Genomic DNA, 17,832 nt, shown 5'->3' with positions numbered 1-17,832 from the left:
TTTCTAAATTTTATACATTTTTTTTTCTTTTTAACCTCGCATTTTTACATTTTATATTTTATTATTTTCTAAAAAAGATAAAATAGTATATTTATAATTAATTTTAATTCTCTTTGTTTTTTTTTCCTATATTTGATAATACATAGCTGGAGTATAATCATTAATAAACAAATTGTTTATATATACTCATTCTCATATTCATTATTTAACTTCTTTTTGTGTCTTTTTGTTTTTCCTATCAATTTAATTTTTACAATGATTTTATCATATAAATTGATATTTATTATGTGTTGAAATATGTGAGTTTGCACTTTTCTTCGATAGAGTGCGCTTAAGGGTAAATACGTAGCGGTACGCGTTTACACTTTTTTTGTGCAAGAGTTCGCATGAAGAAATTTAATTTATTACAAATAAATGTGATGTTCTATCATCGCAAGATTCAAAGATCGATTAATCGTTGATGTTGGGTATAACGTAAATATGTTAATTTTGATAAAATTTTTCAATAGTTGTGGTTAACTCATAATTCTAACCTTACTATGCGGAAACTCATCAATTTTGCGATGTTTCTTTGTTACTTTATTAGAAGTGTCGCAGCTTCGTATTGTTATCCAGATTATTGTCAAAATGTGGTAATTTTTAGTACTTCTTTTATTTTAAATTTAACTCTTTACTTTTGTTCAAATGCTCTGCGCAATTGATTGTTTGAATTTTTAAATATTTATTCAGATTATTTTCATTGCAGAAAATTAATATTTATATTTATTATTCCTAAATCATCTGTTTTATTTTTTACAGACAAAAGTAGTTGCTATTCCTGGTTTCCAATGTTTATTGACGAAAGTTCAAAAAGGTGGAGGTATGATGAGTTCATTAAATGCATAAATGTGATTATTTATATAGTATAATTTTAATGTAAAAAATAGAAATTAGATATGTGAATTATTTATTTTTTTTTAATAGATTGCACCAAATTCACATTTGAAGGCTACAATCATTATCCACCAAATGAAGACACAACTAAATTTAATTTACATGCATATATATATGAAGAGTTTGGAAATAAAGTAACAGCTTTCAATTTAAGCATTACCAATGCAACTTTTCATGGTAATAAGCTTAGATGATTAGATGATTCTTTTAATCACTTGAACTTCTTTTCTATTAAATAGGACTGATAACACGTTATCAAAGTTTATTGAATGAAAATGAGTCTGCCTGTAGATATATACAACTTTATGGAAATGAAACTCTTCCGGCTCCAAAGGATCTATACATTTCTTGTCCATTTTCTAATGAATCTTATGAATCTATTCCATATCAATTAGATTATCTTGTAACAGGAGAAAGATATAAGTATAGTAAACGATATATTTTCAATGTACCTGCACATAAATTTATTGGTAAATATTTAAAGCAAACTTTTTTTATCAAATAAAAATCAGCATTATGTTTTGAGTAATAATTTTTTTAAATCTATCTTATTACAGAAGAAAATGCAAGTATAAAGCAATACAGACCATTTGTATATATAGATGTATCAAATGCTCCCCTTCTTTCTTTACATATTCAACCATTACCAGAAAGTTATAATGTAACTGGATATAAAATTTGGTTAATAAACAATGATACAGATTTTATAAAAACATTCAATGTAACAAGAAAACAAGATTTACAATATAATTTTACTGCGCACATTGGTCACTTTTATTTTAAAGTTGCTTGCATGCATTTGGAATGCGACGATTATGGATGCGTAAATAGTACTACACCCTTTATTATTATACGTAAGCAAACAAATATTGTCTATGAAAAATAATATAATATAATGAAATTTTAATTTTTTAATTAAAGAACAGCAATATTGTTAAGTGTTGGTAATTCTTACATTTTCTAGCAACATCTTCACCTCGTCTTTTGATCATGATTATCAGTGCTGTATGGATACCAGCATTATCATTTTGTGTACTTTATCATCTTTATAGATTATATAGAAGAGGTAAAATTGTAATATAATTTAAAATTTTTGTATAAATATTGTTAGAGTAATTAAGTTATATATTTATTTAAATTTTTATAGAAATATTGAGAAAAAAAGAAAAACCGAAATGTTTGTTAGTATATTCACCGACTCGGTTATCGCATGTTAACGTAATGGTTGAATTGGCAAAATATTTAAGAGTTTGTGACATTAATGCCATGATAGATGTGCTCGATATTACAGATACTATGGATAAAGTTAGTACCAATAATCCATTCAAAATAAAATACTACTTCTGCAAAAAAATTTATTTCACGATTTATTATGATTGTAATATAGGATCCAGAATGTTGGTGCGATGCTGCGCTTCGAAACACAGAGTTCATTATTGTTGCAACTTCTCCACCATCTAAAAAACCTGTTTTATCGACTATTTATGAAAATACCAGTAATTATCTTTTGAGATTGGTCAGAGAAAGAAAATTTCAAATTGAAAAGCGTTGCTATATCGTACAATTACCGTATTGTAAATCGGATGACATTCCTGAAGAAACAAAACATTTAAAAAGATTTTCTTTGCCAAAAGAATTACCTAAACTCGTAAAAATAATTCATGCAACGGAACATGTAAAGTGTGCTTCTTCGGTATCTGACAGGAAATTTTTGGATTCTGTGAAATTAGCAAAACTCGAAACATTGGAAGAAGATGTAAACAATGTGAAAGATGGACAAGAAACTGGTCAGTTAGATTTTCAATTGTTTGCTTTAAATGTGATTTCATATATTGATTTCATTTATTCATATTTTAGAAAATCTTTTAGAAACTACAGAAATATCAAATAATCGAACTCTTGCACCAGCTATATTAAATGATAATACTATGTTTGTAACGAATATCGATGAATTAAATTTACTCGGCGAGAATGGAGAGGGTGAGCAAGAAGAACACATTAATAAATCTTTAAAGGATGATACTTGCGTGTTTCGTATCGATAAATTAAATTTGTGATTTTTTTACTCGTAATATTGTAAAATGTGACATTTATGTAGGTTAGATAATTTTAAAAGTATAAGACATTCTTTTTATACATATATTGATTTAATTTAATAAACGTTAGTTCTTTTTGTTACAATACAATTTCTTATATTCACTATGATTTGCATTTTATAATTTTCAATTTGTGTTGACGTACAAATGTTTTACATATTTTTTTGTGTGTTTACGTGCATTTGCACACATTTATCACGATATTAATGGACAATGATATAACAGTTATGTTCACATCGCACATGCTTGTACTAAGAACATATTCGATTTTTTGAAAGTAAGTAAATATAATATATATATAAAAAGCAAGTATGTATACAGTATAACAATAACTAAATTTGTACTTGAACGCTTGCGTTATAAACGACAAGTGATAACTAATTGATATAATGAAATGGAATGCTCTATTTTGTACATAAAGAAAAAAAATGCACATTTATTGCTTGAATATGATTACATCGATTAGTAACTAAAATAATTGAATCGATTACTTTTTGCACATTTGTCAAATTTTCGTTTCATGCATGTTATTTCACTTAAAACAATTCATTTCAATTTTATAATGAATTATTTATTACAAGCTGGAAGCCATTAAAATGAACAATTTAATTGGAAGCTTAAAGTTTGATAGTTTTAGCAATTATCGTTATAGGTTTGTTTATTTTTGATGCTCAATTATGCAATTATCAATTATCGAGAAGTTATTCAAAAGTATTTAGGAAGTAATCAGAAGTTAGTCAATCTTTAAGGAATTGATGACCTTGTCGAATAGCTAATAAGAATCATTTATTTTGTTCGTATTTAATTTTTCCGTTTATTTTTAATTTTTAATTATGTCGAGATCTAAATGATGAAACGTAGGAAAATTATTGATTTAATAATCGACGATTCTAATAGCTTCGAATATCTTCAAATATTTTAGAAAAGATTAATAAAAGAAGCTATAATTTAACTATAATTTTTAATATAACGCAGAAAATATTTGAACATTTGTGCGAAAATGAAATGCAGTATATTATATTTTTATATTTTCACATTTTTTTTTAATCTTTATCTTTTCAAATTATCGATCTATTTGGATTCTATAGTTTTTTTAGTGTATATTTAGCGTCCAAATTATCGAAAATTGGCAAGATATATTCTATGTATTAAATGTATTTTGTCTTTTGAAAAAATGTGAAAATAAAAAAAAAACAAAAAAGAAGGCACATAAATATATGTCGAAGATTTCATTATCTAAAAAAAATTTTTTTTCTTTTTTATTAATATTTATTCAATGATTTTATAAAATTCTCTGATCTAAGCACAAATCCGAAGAATTATTTTGTCATCTTCGATTTTCAAAAACACTTTTGTAATTTTTATAAAAATTTGCAATTTTTAGCAAAAACGTATTATATTGATAAAATAAATATTATATAATATATATTATATAATAAATAAATAAAAATATTATGTGAAAATTAAAAATATAAGAAATTTAAATTAGTCTTAAAAGATAGATGAAGAATAGATAGAATAGATAGATAGAAGAAATAATTATAATTATGAATTACTATTATCATATTCGTAAAGTATCATATTCGTATGTTTCTTATAAAAATCTACTAATTCGAAACTTTCAACGTTTTTTTAATTTTTTCATAATTTATGTTTTTTGAAACTGAGGAAGATAGGACAACTTAATTTCTGGATTCGTAGGAAAAACTATAAAAACTATAAAAACTATATAAAAATAAATTATTATAAAATAGAATACGTATTGATAATATTTTTTATGCTTGCAAAAATTTTCACATTCTATTTCTTTAGATTTAATATAAGTATATACACAATCATTGTTAAAATGATATTGTTAAAACAATATTTTTTTCAAATGAAAAAATATGTTAGTTATCGTCTTAAAATCATTATTTTCTCATATTCGTTAGATTTTTTTGTGTAGAACATCTTCAGATTGACTTTCATCAATGTCATTTTCATTGGCAAAAACAAGTAATTCTTTCATTTCTGCTTCCTCTTCTGTTTCTGTTTTTACTTCTGTTTTTATCTCTGAGGGTTTCTTACCTTCCATATCTATATAAGATTGCAAGTGTCCGTTTGTTGATGTGACTAAATCATTTTCGCTATTACTGGTTATGCTAGTATTTCTAAATTTGATAGGACTCTCATAATGATTAACTTGAAAATTCGATGACTGATCATTTATATATAACTTAACGGATTTTTCGGAAGAGGTCGCTAGAGATTCTTGCCAAAAAGTATGAAGCTTGTCAATCTTGTCACACTTAGTCACCGTATCAGAACAAGGTTTTTCTAAATAGTTGACAACATCTGTCTTCAAACTATTGATTTCACAATCTTCGGTAGCATCGTTACCAGAACCTGTTTTAAAAAAACAATTCTAGAAAACAATTCTGAAAACAATAAAAATACTTTTCTTCATTGTTTGAGACAAGAAAGAAAATACGTACTACATGGACTGTCCAAAGCGTGAAGTGAAGCAAAATAAGCCTGATTGTCAACAGTTCTTGGATTCAAATCCAAATATTCAACGCTATCCTCTAACATTTTTTCCAAATGATTAGTAAGTTCCTTAAATGATGGCCTGATGACAGATTCTTGATGCCAACATGACATCATCAGTTTGTATCTAGAATTAAAAAAATTATTTATATAAACATATTGTTGAAAATTTTAATTATACATACCGAATTAAAACATTATTATACATATTTATAGATATTTAAAAACCTAAAGTATATAGAGTATTCGATTCTCGTGTTAATTTATGTTCAAAATATAAAAATATAAATATGAAACAAAGACATTCTGACAATCAATATTTGGCTTTATATAAACTACTTTTTAATCTTTTTGATTTCTTTTCTTTTCATTCATCTGCGTACATTTTTTTTATTTTTATCATATTGGTTATTTTATCTAATCACTCGCACTTTCACATACATTCCTCATTCATGTCAATTTATACAATTTTATAATTATTTATTCTTGATATATACAATAAAAAAATAAAATCGTATTTTTTCATTAGCAATTGACTTACAACTGTAATGAACAATTTGTCGGTCTTTCCATACGGTACCCAGTTTTGAGTAAATTGTAGAGATTGTGCACGTCTACACCAGGATAAGGAGATGCACCTAAAGTGACCAATTCCCAAAGAAGAATACCAAAACTCCAAACATCTGATTTGCTAGTATATACATGATCTGCGAGAGATTCAGGTGCCATCCATTTTACCGGCACTGCAAAAACGAAATAGATAAATTATGAAGTGATTTTTATTAATATTCAAATGTCCAAGATTTTATTATTGTGTAAAATGGCTAATTATCATGTCCAGTTAGCAGATAATTAATTAATTTTTAAAAATTAAACAAACATGAAATGATTAAATTAAATTTTCAAAATAAAACGTAAATTTTTAATCTTTTTTTAAAGAAAATATATGAAAAATATTTGCTGAAAATATTTTATGAATTAGTGTAATTTATTGATTTTTGTTATAGAATAATGATTATTTAATCAAATTAATAAAAAGATTTCATTGTATTGCAATATATATATATAAAAAGTTACTTAAATTATATATGTTTAAGATAAAATTTAAATTTTTATTTACTTGTATAAATTATTATAATAATCTTTTTTTTATGATGTGCTAAATATTTATTGAAAATATTATTTCGTAACATAATTTAATTTTTTATGCATTTTATTATTTTATAAAAATGCTAAAAACGATGTTAATTAGAGATTAATTAAATACATAAGAGATAGAGGTAATTAAATAATAAGATCTCATTGCATTACATTATAAAAAGTTATCTGAGTAAAAAATACAATTAAATAATATAAACAAAACAAAATTAGTGTAGATAAATAGAATAATTTATTATCGGAAATGTCTTAATAGACAAAGAAAAAATTTTTGTTTTATATTTAAATTAATATTTCTTTCATTTTTTAACCATTTGTCCAAAAAAATATAATGAATATAGATAAATAATTAATAATCATAATTCTTCACAAATTTTAATGTTAAATAAATTAAAAAGTATTGAAATAATTCAAAAATTTTCAAATTGTCATTAAATGGATCCTACAGATAAAATTTTACTTTTAAATAATAATCTAGTATTAATAATAATAAATCCATAAAAACAAAATATTATCTTAAGAAAATCTATAATAAACATAAATAATGAACCATTAATTTATATATTAAATTTGTGTTATTACACGAAGATAAAATTTTAGAGATTTCTTTGAAATAATTCAGTAAAAAAAATGTATCTAAAAGTAATTGTATTGTGAAAGTTTATAAAAAAAAATTACTCAAAAAATAAAAAATAAAAAAAAATAAATTAAAAATAGTATTCTAAATTAATTAATAATCTATTTCTGAAAAAGAGAATGTTGAAAAAAAAATATTAATATGTAGAGAATCATGATAAAAAATCATAAATGAGAAGAAGAAAAGAATAACTTTTACCAAGGAATTTATAAAATCAGATATAATAAAAAAACGTAATATTTAATAAAATAAAATAAAATTAATTTCAATTTTTTTTATGCAATAGACAAAAATAACAAAAGATGAACAAAAAGTCTCAAATTAAAACTTTAAAGTTGAATATGAAAAAGAGTGATGGAAATTTAATGGTTTCGTATTTCAATTGCAAATATGGATGAGATAGTTTTTATTGGTTCTATCGAAAATATTTATATCATAAATATTTTGATATCTTGAAATAAAGTGTTATTTAAAAATGTAATTAACACGTATATATAAAAATTAAAATATATAAAATTTTATTAAGAATATGATCAAAAATATAAATTGAAGATTATATGAAAAAATATTTATTATATTCTTTTCAATTATAAGATTTAAATTAGATTATAAATTAAGATTAATAATTAGTCTGTCTATAAAATAATAATCATAAATATAAAAAAATTAAAATCCATAAAAAAAAAATGAAAATACATAAAATTATTTAAAAAAAATTATTTCTCAAATATTTAAACAGAAAAAAATTAGTAAAAAAAAAAAAATATTATACAAAATATTAATATTTTTACAATATAAAATGTATCTCTTTTAAATTAATATATTTATTTGATATCAGATTTGATATTTTTGCAATATAAAGTTTAATCATTTAGCTTATTGCTGATTATCTAAAAATATATTATATACATTAAATAAATAAAATACATATATTTTTAGCAATTTTCTATTTTTATCATATTCTTACAATTCTTACTCTTAATTTTTTTTAATATTTAATTCTTATCTTAATTCTTATCTCTTTCAATTTTTTTTAATATTTAAAAAAAACTTTAACTTTAACAAATTTAAAAAAAAATCAACTTGTTCATAGTATTTTGAACAAATATATCTTATTAATTATAGTGTTTGAATATTAATAAGAGTTATTGTAGATTAGATTATTAATTAACTATAAATTCTGCTTTTAAAATCACTTTTGATAATTTACATTTTTTAGTAAATATAAACTATTTTTTTTAATTTTCAAAAGCCATTATATAATTTTTCAAAGCCATTGTTATAACAAAATATAACAAAAAGTTGACATAAAATACATTGGCAAAAAATTAAAAGAAAAATATTCATTGTAATGTCAAGATAGTTGAAAATTATAATTTTTCTATATGATAATATCGACCGTATTCTGCCAAAACTGTCAAGAAACCCTATAAATTAAATTAGAAAGTTTACTTTCGATCAGCATATTTTCCAGATATCATCAACTATCATCATCATCAGATATCATCACCTATTTTATCCTGTGTAATATAGTTTGAAATATAATATTTTTTAAAAAATCATATTAAAATGAAAAATTAAGACAATTTATTTTTAATAGAATTTAATAAAATTACATTCTCTTCAGATAAAGAATGGATAAATATTCAATTTTATTTAAATTAATTATTTTAATTGAAAAAAATCTAATGGCATTATTTATAAATATTTCAAGTTAAAGAATTCGCAGAATTTAGATAATGACTACTTAATATATTATGCATTGGATTTTAAAGAAAGATTTAGTTGATCGAAATAATGTTCTGTAAAATTACTTTCTCACAAAATCCTGGAGAATAATGGAGAAAAAAATTATAAAAGTTCATTTATGTGAATGAAGATCGATAAGAAAGATTGGCTAAATCGATACGAAAACTATTTCGATGAAAAAACATACCTCGTCCTTTGCTACGTTTTAAATACGCATCATCTTCATAGACATCACGAGTTAATCCAAAATCAGAAATTTTACAAACTTTCTCCGCTGCGAGTAATACATTTCTGGCTGCGAGATCTCTATGAACTAACTACAAACTATTTAGATTAATCTCCATTTTCATTAATATATTAAATATAGAAATTAATTTGTTGTCTTTTTGAAGTAATGAGAATGGTTATAATTAATACAAACATAGATATAGATATATTTATATTCTATATATATATATATACTCATACTCACAATATAGATTAAATTAAAATGTGGTTAGAAAATATGTATAATAAATGATGTGGTTAGAAAATATGTATATTAAATGATGTGGTTAGAAAATATATATAATACTTTTTTTTTGAACTTTTTTTTTTCAAAATATTTATTTCATTTAAAAATATTATATATACATATTTAAAAATTGGATTTCTTGCAAAGATTTTAATATATTCTGATGCAGATAGCTATCTTATAGTGAGAATTATTTGTTCTAATGTAAAATTTTCAATCATTATTACCATCTGGAGATTTTAATTAAAATTCGAAGACCAAAAAAGTAATATTTATGAAATATTACAAAAATAAAATCTCTTTATGAAAAATTTGTCTCTGATAAAAAAATTTGAAATATTTCATAAAATATTAATTATAATATTGTTTTATTCATAATGGAATTAATTCATGCTAAATAAAAAAAATCTATAAGATTCCATTAAAAATAGATGCACACTTAAATGCAAGTGCACCGATGCATTTTTTTATTAGATGATGATAGCTTCTTAAATAATTTTCCTCTATACTTTTTTTTATTAAACTTATCTTCAATAGAAGAATTTTAATTTAATCCACTTATTAGTTCATATTATATGAGTATAATTAATGATTCATTAAAAAAGATGCTGGTTTTGATATAATTAAGTTCAATCAATAATTTTTCAGTAGATATTTGAGAATACATATTTTCCAAATGATTTTAAAATGATCTAAATAGATAATAAAATTAATTAAATAAAGTCAGATAATTCGAAATTATATGAAATTAAATCGTATTTCTTATAAAATTCTTGTAAAATCAGTTGAGTATGAGTTATCATGAAATCTTTTAATCTTTTATTTTTTCTTTAAATAATCTTTTCGCATATCTGGATTAGCAATTTGTACTATACTATTCTATTTATATCTTATTAAGTGGAATATTTCAAACATTTAAATTAGCATTATAAGTGATATAAAGACATCAAATTAATTTCTACACCTATATAATATAATATGATTACTGCTACGAGGTTACCTTAATATCGGCTAAATAGGCCATTCCTTTGCTAATCTGCCAAGCAAAGGAGAGAATATCGCGTGGCGTAACTGTGTAAACGGATGTTCCATTTGTTTCACCAACAGTGACATTAGATAAAACCGAACATCCACCAGTTCTTGCCTCGGATTCCAGATGTCGATTACGCCTTAAATAATTTCTGCAAAATTTTCGTATCTCACAATTGTAATATTCAAAGAAAATAGTGTAAATGGTTCAATAAATTTACTTTTTCTAAAAGACGAATATGAAATAATTAAATCGATATTTTATCGAAATTTAATTAAATGCTTAAATTATTGAAATAATTTTTAAAATATGGAAAATTTTGATTGAAAGTATTATTTTGCAGTACAATATGATATTTTTATTCATTTCATTATAGAATGGGTTAAAAAAAAATAATTAATCAAAAATTAATTAAATAAGAATTTATTTATATATTATAGAAAATGAGTAATAAATGTATTACATTAATAAAAATTTATCTGATAAATGTGATAAAAATTTCATTTTATATTTTTATAATATTGTTTTTCTAAAATAAATTATCTTAAGAGACAAATCTTGATATTTATCGATCGTTATTTAACAAATAGAAATTGAAAATATAAATTTTAAGTTTAGAAATTCAATAATATGAAAAATTATGAATATTTAATATAATTTAATTGATTATTGATAGATTTAATAAAGATAAAACAACTTTTAGATATTTTAAATCCAATATAAATTAAATTTAATTTAAACAAATAAAAATTTAATTATTAATTAATATTTTGGAATACATACGGAAAATTGGAAACTTGAATTATTCCTATCAAGGAAGCAATGCATAGAATATTTCTCGTCATCAAAACGATATATTTCATTCGTATAATCACTGATTTTATTAAATATATGTGCATCGAAATAAAAAATGTATATCACACATATTATCTTTAAAAATATATAACTTTTAATACTGATGAATTTCTAAAATTAAAACTGTCTTATTTGGATTTTATTCGTCAAATATTTCCTTCAATAATAAGTACAAAAATAATAAAAAAATATTTTTCTCTTTTTCTAAGAATTTGTTCATAAAAAAGTAATTAATGAATAAAAATAATAATAATAATAATAATAATAATATAATTGTATTATAATGAATAATAATGTAAAAAATAGTTAATCAATAAGTCAATAATTATAAATCAATATTTTAAATCTTAATATTAAAATTGAAAATATAATTTTAAATTATTTAAAAAATTTTCAAATCGTTATTAAATATTCATTAAGTTAAATCGAGATGAAACGAGATGCATATCGACACGATCATAATGTCGTCTGTACGTCGGTTTTCTGTCGCGACGCTACTCCTTTTCGCGCGTTCCATGAAAATGCGAGACGGAAGAAGAATTCAATTAACGCACGTTATTCGCCAGTTCTCTCGTGGAACTCGGTTATTGTCCGGATGCTGGGGAAATTTCGTTATGCGGAATTCCATAGTCTGTGAACGCGTAACAACTTCTTAAGTACATACTCACCGCAACGAGCCAAACTCCGCGAATTCGATGATGAGATAGACAGGAGCTCCGGGTGTAGTGCAAGCGCCCAACAATCTGATCACGTTCGGATGTTGAGCCTCTTTTAGTAGCTGATATTCTGACAATAAGTCTGCCAATTCGGAAGCGCACGCGTTTTCCTTTAATGTTTTCACCGCGACAGTTGTGGATCCTGGGATTCCCCCTATGTCGATCGCTTTGGCGCGTAACACCCTACCAAATTCTCCTTCGCCGAGTACTTGTTCGATGGTCAATCGCGATCGTGGGAACTCCCATTTTGGATCCGGCTGAGAAAACATTTCAATAAGACGATTCCATAACTTTTTCTTATTTTTAAAACGATAAATGATAAATATATATAAAAGTTTATTTGATTTTTTTTTGTTTTAATAGCATTATTATTTGTATTATTAAAGATTATTAATGTGATATTACGTTTTTTTGTGTCTAAAGTAAATTATCAATGATTTTAAAGAACATTTTCTCGTATTCACAAGAAAATATTTGTAGAAAAATTATAATTAAAATTGGCGAAAAATAACAATAAATGTTAAAATAATAAAACTATCTTATAAAAAAATAAAAAGTAATTTTGATAACATTAATAAAAAATAATTTTTAACATGCCAAATTATTTAAAAATTTTATTTTATTAAGATAAATTATTATAAAATATTGTTATTATTATAATAGTTTTTTATTTTTTTTATATTTTAATATTTATAATTTGTTATATAAAAGATCATTTTTTTCATTATTCTTTGAAAATTTAAATAACAATTTAACGAACTAAATATAAAAATTTTATATTTTTTGATATTTAAATACATTATTAGTTTAATGTATTGCAAAATATTTTTCTTGTTTTATCTTTATTTTATATATAAAATATAAAAATTAAAATTATATATAGTATTTATCTAATTATACTATGTATAATGTATAAAGTAAACGAAAAAAGATTTTCTATTTCATTAAAATCCAAGAGAAAATATCGGAAATTGAACATTTCACAGAATAATTCCATCAACTTGTTAAGTATACAATTTTCTGGAGGTTATACTCTCATCCGTTTCCGGAATGTATAATAGAATATACGATGTCGCAGCTTGTTGCCTTTACATTACCATTTATAGAATTTTTGTGCGCCCGAAAGCCTTAGAATAAACTAATCAAAGGATTTATTTAACTCTTTACTTTAATTAACTCTTATTTTCATCAGATGTAAATGTTTTACTAAGCGAAATTAATTTTCAATAATTTATTATAATAATTATTTATTTATAGATTTTTGATTATGTTTCATTTAAACGCATGATTTTTTAGAAAGAAAAAAAAGAAAATAGTAAAGATTATTTTTTACAATTTTTTTATCTTATCTTTTTATAAAAATTTAAAAAATATATTTTGTAACTTTATATTATATTTTGTAACTTTATATTGAAAATTTCTTTGAAATCAATTGATGTAAAAATTTTTAGATTTTTTATTTAAAAACAGCAAAAAATAATGATTTTTATTATTTTTACTATTTTTAACCATTTATAATTTATATTGTTGTTAACTGATATCGATGAAAATTTTAATATCTATATAATTGATACTAATTAAAATATACTTTTTAAATTTTTATTAAAAATTAAAAAAAAATTGTAAAGGATAATTTTCACTATTTTCTTCGTGATTTATATATCATCTAACGAATTAATTTTTTTAACCTCTCAAAATAAGTTAACATATTAGATCCAATTTTAAAAAAGCGATCATATTTTAATAAGAGTACTAATACTTTTTGGAATCGTAGTGGAACTCTAATTATGTAAATAAAATTTTATATGAAATTTTATATGAATCTTGATCATCTGAACTTTAATTGAGCTTTTATAATCTGAATTACTGTTGAATGTTATATAAATTTCATTAAAATTATAATAAAATTAGAAACATACAAAATAAATAAAAAATTAATTCATTAATTTCTTTATTATTGTTTAATAATAAAATAAATAAAAAAAAATAAAATAAATCGCTATTCATGATCCAAATTCGAATTTTTCACTTAGTGATAGATATATTTGTCAATCGAAAAGAAAGTTTTAAAACAATCAAAAACAATGTATTAAAAACAATATCAAAATAATGATCATTATAATATCTATAATATAAATTCAAAATTCTTCAATAAAAAATAAGACATTATTTATTATTTTACTTATTTTAAAGAAAATTGAAAAACAATATGTGTTAAAAACATACGCTATCCGTTGCAGCAAAAAGATTAAGCTTTAAATAACATGATTATATGCACATGTTTCTTCTCCAACAAATTCTACTAATACATTCGTATAAATCAAGTTTTATTGTAATGTCATTATGATCATATCTCTCTTTGATTAAAACAGAAATTAAAAATAACAAAGATAAATGTACAATCGCGTGACAAAAATCCACTTGTCTGGATTGGACTTTAGCACTCATGTAATAAAAAAAAATTTTATTATATAAGATTGTATAATTTAATAAAAATTGATTAAATTTATTTGGTTGATTAAATTTATAACTAACGATGATAAAGATTTTAATAAAGAAACCAATATCATTTAAAATCTTTTACATATTATTTATATTGTAGAAGACTTATCAAAACGAATTCAAAAAATATAATGCAACACTTTTACTTATTAAGTTTACAGTAATAAAAATAATAATGCTTAAACTTGTGATTACTTATTTTATGAAATTATTAATAAACATTACAATTATTATTGAATATAAAAAATTAAAAAATTTTAATTTTAAAAATATTTTAATCGATGTTTAAAATATTCATTCCAAAAGTTTGAATATATTGCCACTAAATGCTGGATTTACAGTTTTATATGCTAATATTCTGTCTTAAAAGAATGTAATGTAATAATTCTGTCTTTTAAATCTTTAATATTGTTAATTAATGATTGTTGTACAATAATTTGTACTTAGATATCTTTAGAGAACAATAAGTTTGAGAAATGTGTGCTGTTCATGTTAATAATGTAATTTTAGAATATATACTATTTTCATTACTGTAAACTTGTTATATATCGTATTGTGTAAATAAAAATATTATATATTTAATATATTTTTTAAATTTGTATCAATGTCTCTTATATTATAATGAAACAGAAGAAAAATATATATATAATACAATTTGAAAAATTTTTCAAAGAATGTTAAAACAAATTATTTTTGAAATTTTTATTATCATTCGTTATCATTTGTTATTCATTCGTTCTAAATTTATTATATAAGATACATTTCTGTAAATAATTTTTTTCTTATATGAATGTATATACTAAAAAATCATATATTGAATGAAATAGTCTTTGTTTATATATAATCTTGCAACCTGTGTAATAAGCAAATTTTATTTTCTTTTTTTAACTTTATATACAATAATATTGAATACAATAATATTGAATTTGATTTTGTTTTAAAAATTATTTTCTCTAGTAATTTTTTTCTTTTTATTTTCATCATATAGAATTTTTCAAAGCATTCTCCAATATAAAGATTTGGTTTATGTTTTTTTGGATTATGATATATAAAATAATTAACTTATAATTAATAAAATTGTATAATCACAAAAATTGCTATCTAACTATTCCATTCTAAAAATGAAATTATTATAAATATAAAAATATAAAGATTTATTATAAATATAAAAATCAAAAAATTAAAAATTTAATTTTTTAGACTCGCTAATTTGTGTTTTATAAGAGTTTGAATGAAGATTCATAAATAATATTATTAAATATATTGTAACAAATTTTTTTATTAATTAGACTTTCATAAAACTTATATTTTCCGAAAATATCAAGACATTTTTGCAATTATTACATATATTATATATAGAAAATTAACATGATATAATATATATAACAATGATATCTATAATTCTTCATATTATAAGGTTTCTCTTTAATTTATATTATATTTATTATATTATATATAAAATTTATAAATAAAATATCTATTTTTGTAATAGAAAAATTTTTATTTTTATATTTTATAAGTTTTATTTAAATTAAAATTTTTATTTTAAAAAACTTTTTATCCTTATTCTTATTGGAATTTGTCCTAATATAAGAAATATTTTAAAAAAATTATACTTCATTTTAATTAATAATAATATACTTTACATTATAAATAAATCTATGAAAAAATTTTATAACTTTTTTCTGTTTTATTCTATTTTAAATATCTACATAATTTTAATTAGATTAGATTATGTATAAATATATATATTAATTATTAATTATATATATATGTGTATGTATACTTTTTGAATAAAATATGCAAAATGTATACTATGTATAAAATAATAGTTGCATATCAAGATATATTTCTGAAAATTTGCAATATAGGCAAATTAAATTTTCAGAGAAAACAAAATAGAAACAGAATAAGTCAGCGAATGAAATGCTAAAAATATCATTCTATCTCCACCTCATTTAACAGAAATTTAAATTACTAACTTATTTAACTACGCTAATTTAATTATAATAAATTTCAATTAACATTTTTATATATTAATTTTATATATATATATTTATTTTGATTTTTAGAATTTATATCCTTCAAAATTGTTTTATGAATTTATTAACTGAATATGATTAAATCTACTGAAAGATCTTCTTGGAATTCTTTTCAGTGACGAATTGTAACGTTCGAAAAGTTGAAAATAAAAAGTACGATTGAAATCGAAAAATATTCTAATGGCTGACAACTAATGTATGACCGCAAAGAATATATATTAAGTCTGTAGGAATCGTTTTTTCAAAGTCTTTCATTTGATATATTTTCATTAGTATTCATCGAATAAATGATTAGGATTATGAAGATGGATTAATCGAGATTAAATCGTAAAAATGAACGAAAGAGAGAACTTACCGGAGACATTTTAGGAAGAAGAAGATGGCGACTCGCCGCAGTGAAGGTGTCCAAGCCGATAAGCAAACCATCTCCTCTGTCAACATAGTCCGAGGATAGTATGCCAACAACATTTGAATCACCATCAACTCTTCGTTTTCCCTCTCGTCGAGCTTCTTTTGCAGCTAGTCTAAAAGGAAAATATTCTAAAATTAATTTCTATTTATCTATCGGAAATAAAAAAGAGAAGATTAAACTTTTATTTGTTATAATATTTGCTGACAGTAATAATGAAATTTTCAATTTTAAATTCCTTTGTATTAAAAATAGCAAGATATTTATTTGAATATTGGTAATCTTTGAAATAGCATTTCAAAACTTTCAATAATTTTAAAATTTTTATTCCAAAATTTTTAAATTTCGAATTATTTCGAATATAATTATATGTTCTATTTGAATTATATGTTTCTATTTGAAAAAATTTTTAAAATTCAATAAATTTTTTTTTGTCAAAATTATTAAAATCTTTTTTCTGTATTTCATTTCTTTTCTCTTATTCTTTAGATATATTATAAAATCTATATTATAAAATCTAATAATAATATTATGGATTTTTTTACAGCTAAAATAAATTAATATATTTAATTATAATAATATATAGAAAATATATCATGTTTCAAAATATATTTCAAACTACAATTTATATTATATAATATTGTTATAAAGTTTAAAAATATCAA

General features: G+C 21.5%; 2 protein-coding genes across 6 annotated transcripts in view; one reads left to right on the top strand and one right to left on the bottom strand.

Annotated features, from left to right (window-relative positions):
• The first annotated feature begins 202 nt into the window (after positions 1 to 202).
• On the top strand, positions 203 to 3,116 carry LOC122714412. Of its 4 annotated transcripts, none has more exons than XM_043935727.1 (9): positions 203 to 632; positions 799 to 859; positions 964 to 1,110; positions 1,173 to 1,403; positions 1,494 to 1,787; positions 1,898 to 1,999; positions 2,081 to 2,238; positions 2,321 to 2,720; positions 2,791 to 3,116. In XM_043935727.1, exons 1-9 carry the CDS (start codon positions 540 to 542, stop codon positions 2,988 to 2,990), a joined length of 1,686 nt encoding a protein of 561 aa, XP_043791662.1. In that variant the 5' UTR covers positions 203 to 539; the 3' UTR covers positions 2,991 to 3,116. The 4 variants fall into 4 exon arrangements, with proteins under 4 accessions (XP_043791662.1, XP_043791665.1, XP_043791661.1 ...); XM_043935730.1 differs by having other exon boundaries at positions 204 to 474; positions 799 to 887; positions 1,491 to 1,787; XM_043935726.1 differs by having other exon boundaries at positions 205 to 632; positions 1,491 to 1,787.
• A 1,724-nt stretch (positions 3,117 to 4,840) lies between these two features.
• LOC122714409 (proto-oncogene tyrosine-protein kinase receptor Ret) overlaps positions 4,841 to 17,832 on the bottom strand; it is a 67,102-nt gene continuing 54,110 nt past the window's right edge. For both annotated transcript variants that reach the window (XM_043935723.1, XM_043935724.1), the window contains exons 13-19: positions 17,114 to 17,282; positions 12,167 to 12,471; positions 10,614 to 10,794; positions 9,287 to 9,416; positions 6,097 to 6,298; positions 5,504 to 5,682; positions 4,841 to 5,414 (exon numbers count right to left, since the gene is read on the bottom strand). In XM_043935723.1, the coding sequence (XP_043791658.1) occupies positions 4,957 to 5,414; positions 5,504 to 5,682; positions 6,097 to 6,298; positions 9,287 to 9,416; positions 10,614 to 10,794; positions 12,167 to 12,471; positions 17,114 to 17,282 (1,624 nt within the window). In that variant the 3' untranslated portion in view covers positions 4,841 to 4,956. The remainder of the gene's footprint in view (positions 5,415 to 5,503; positions 5,683 to 6,096; positions 6,299 to 9,286; positions 9,417 to 10,613; positions 10,795 to 12,166; positions 12,472 to 17,113; positions 17,283 to 17,832) is intronic.

The sequence above is a fragment of the Apis laboriosa genome, unplaced genomic scaffold (genome assembly GCF_014066325.1).
Source record: "Apis laboriosa isolate Shangri-la unplaced genomic scaffold, ASM1406632v1 scaffold302_cov145, whole genome shotgun sequence".
Lineage (NCBI taxonomy): Eukaryota > Metazoa > Arthropoda > Insecta > Hymenoptera > Apidae > Apis > Apis laboriosa.
The sequence above is the reverse complement of the archived record's forward strand: the minus strand, read 5'-3'. Positions and strand labels throughout refer to the sequence as shown.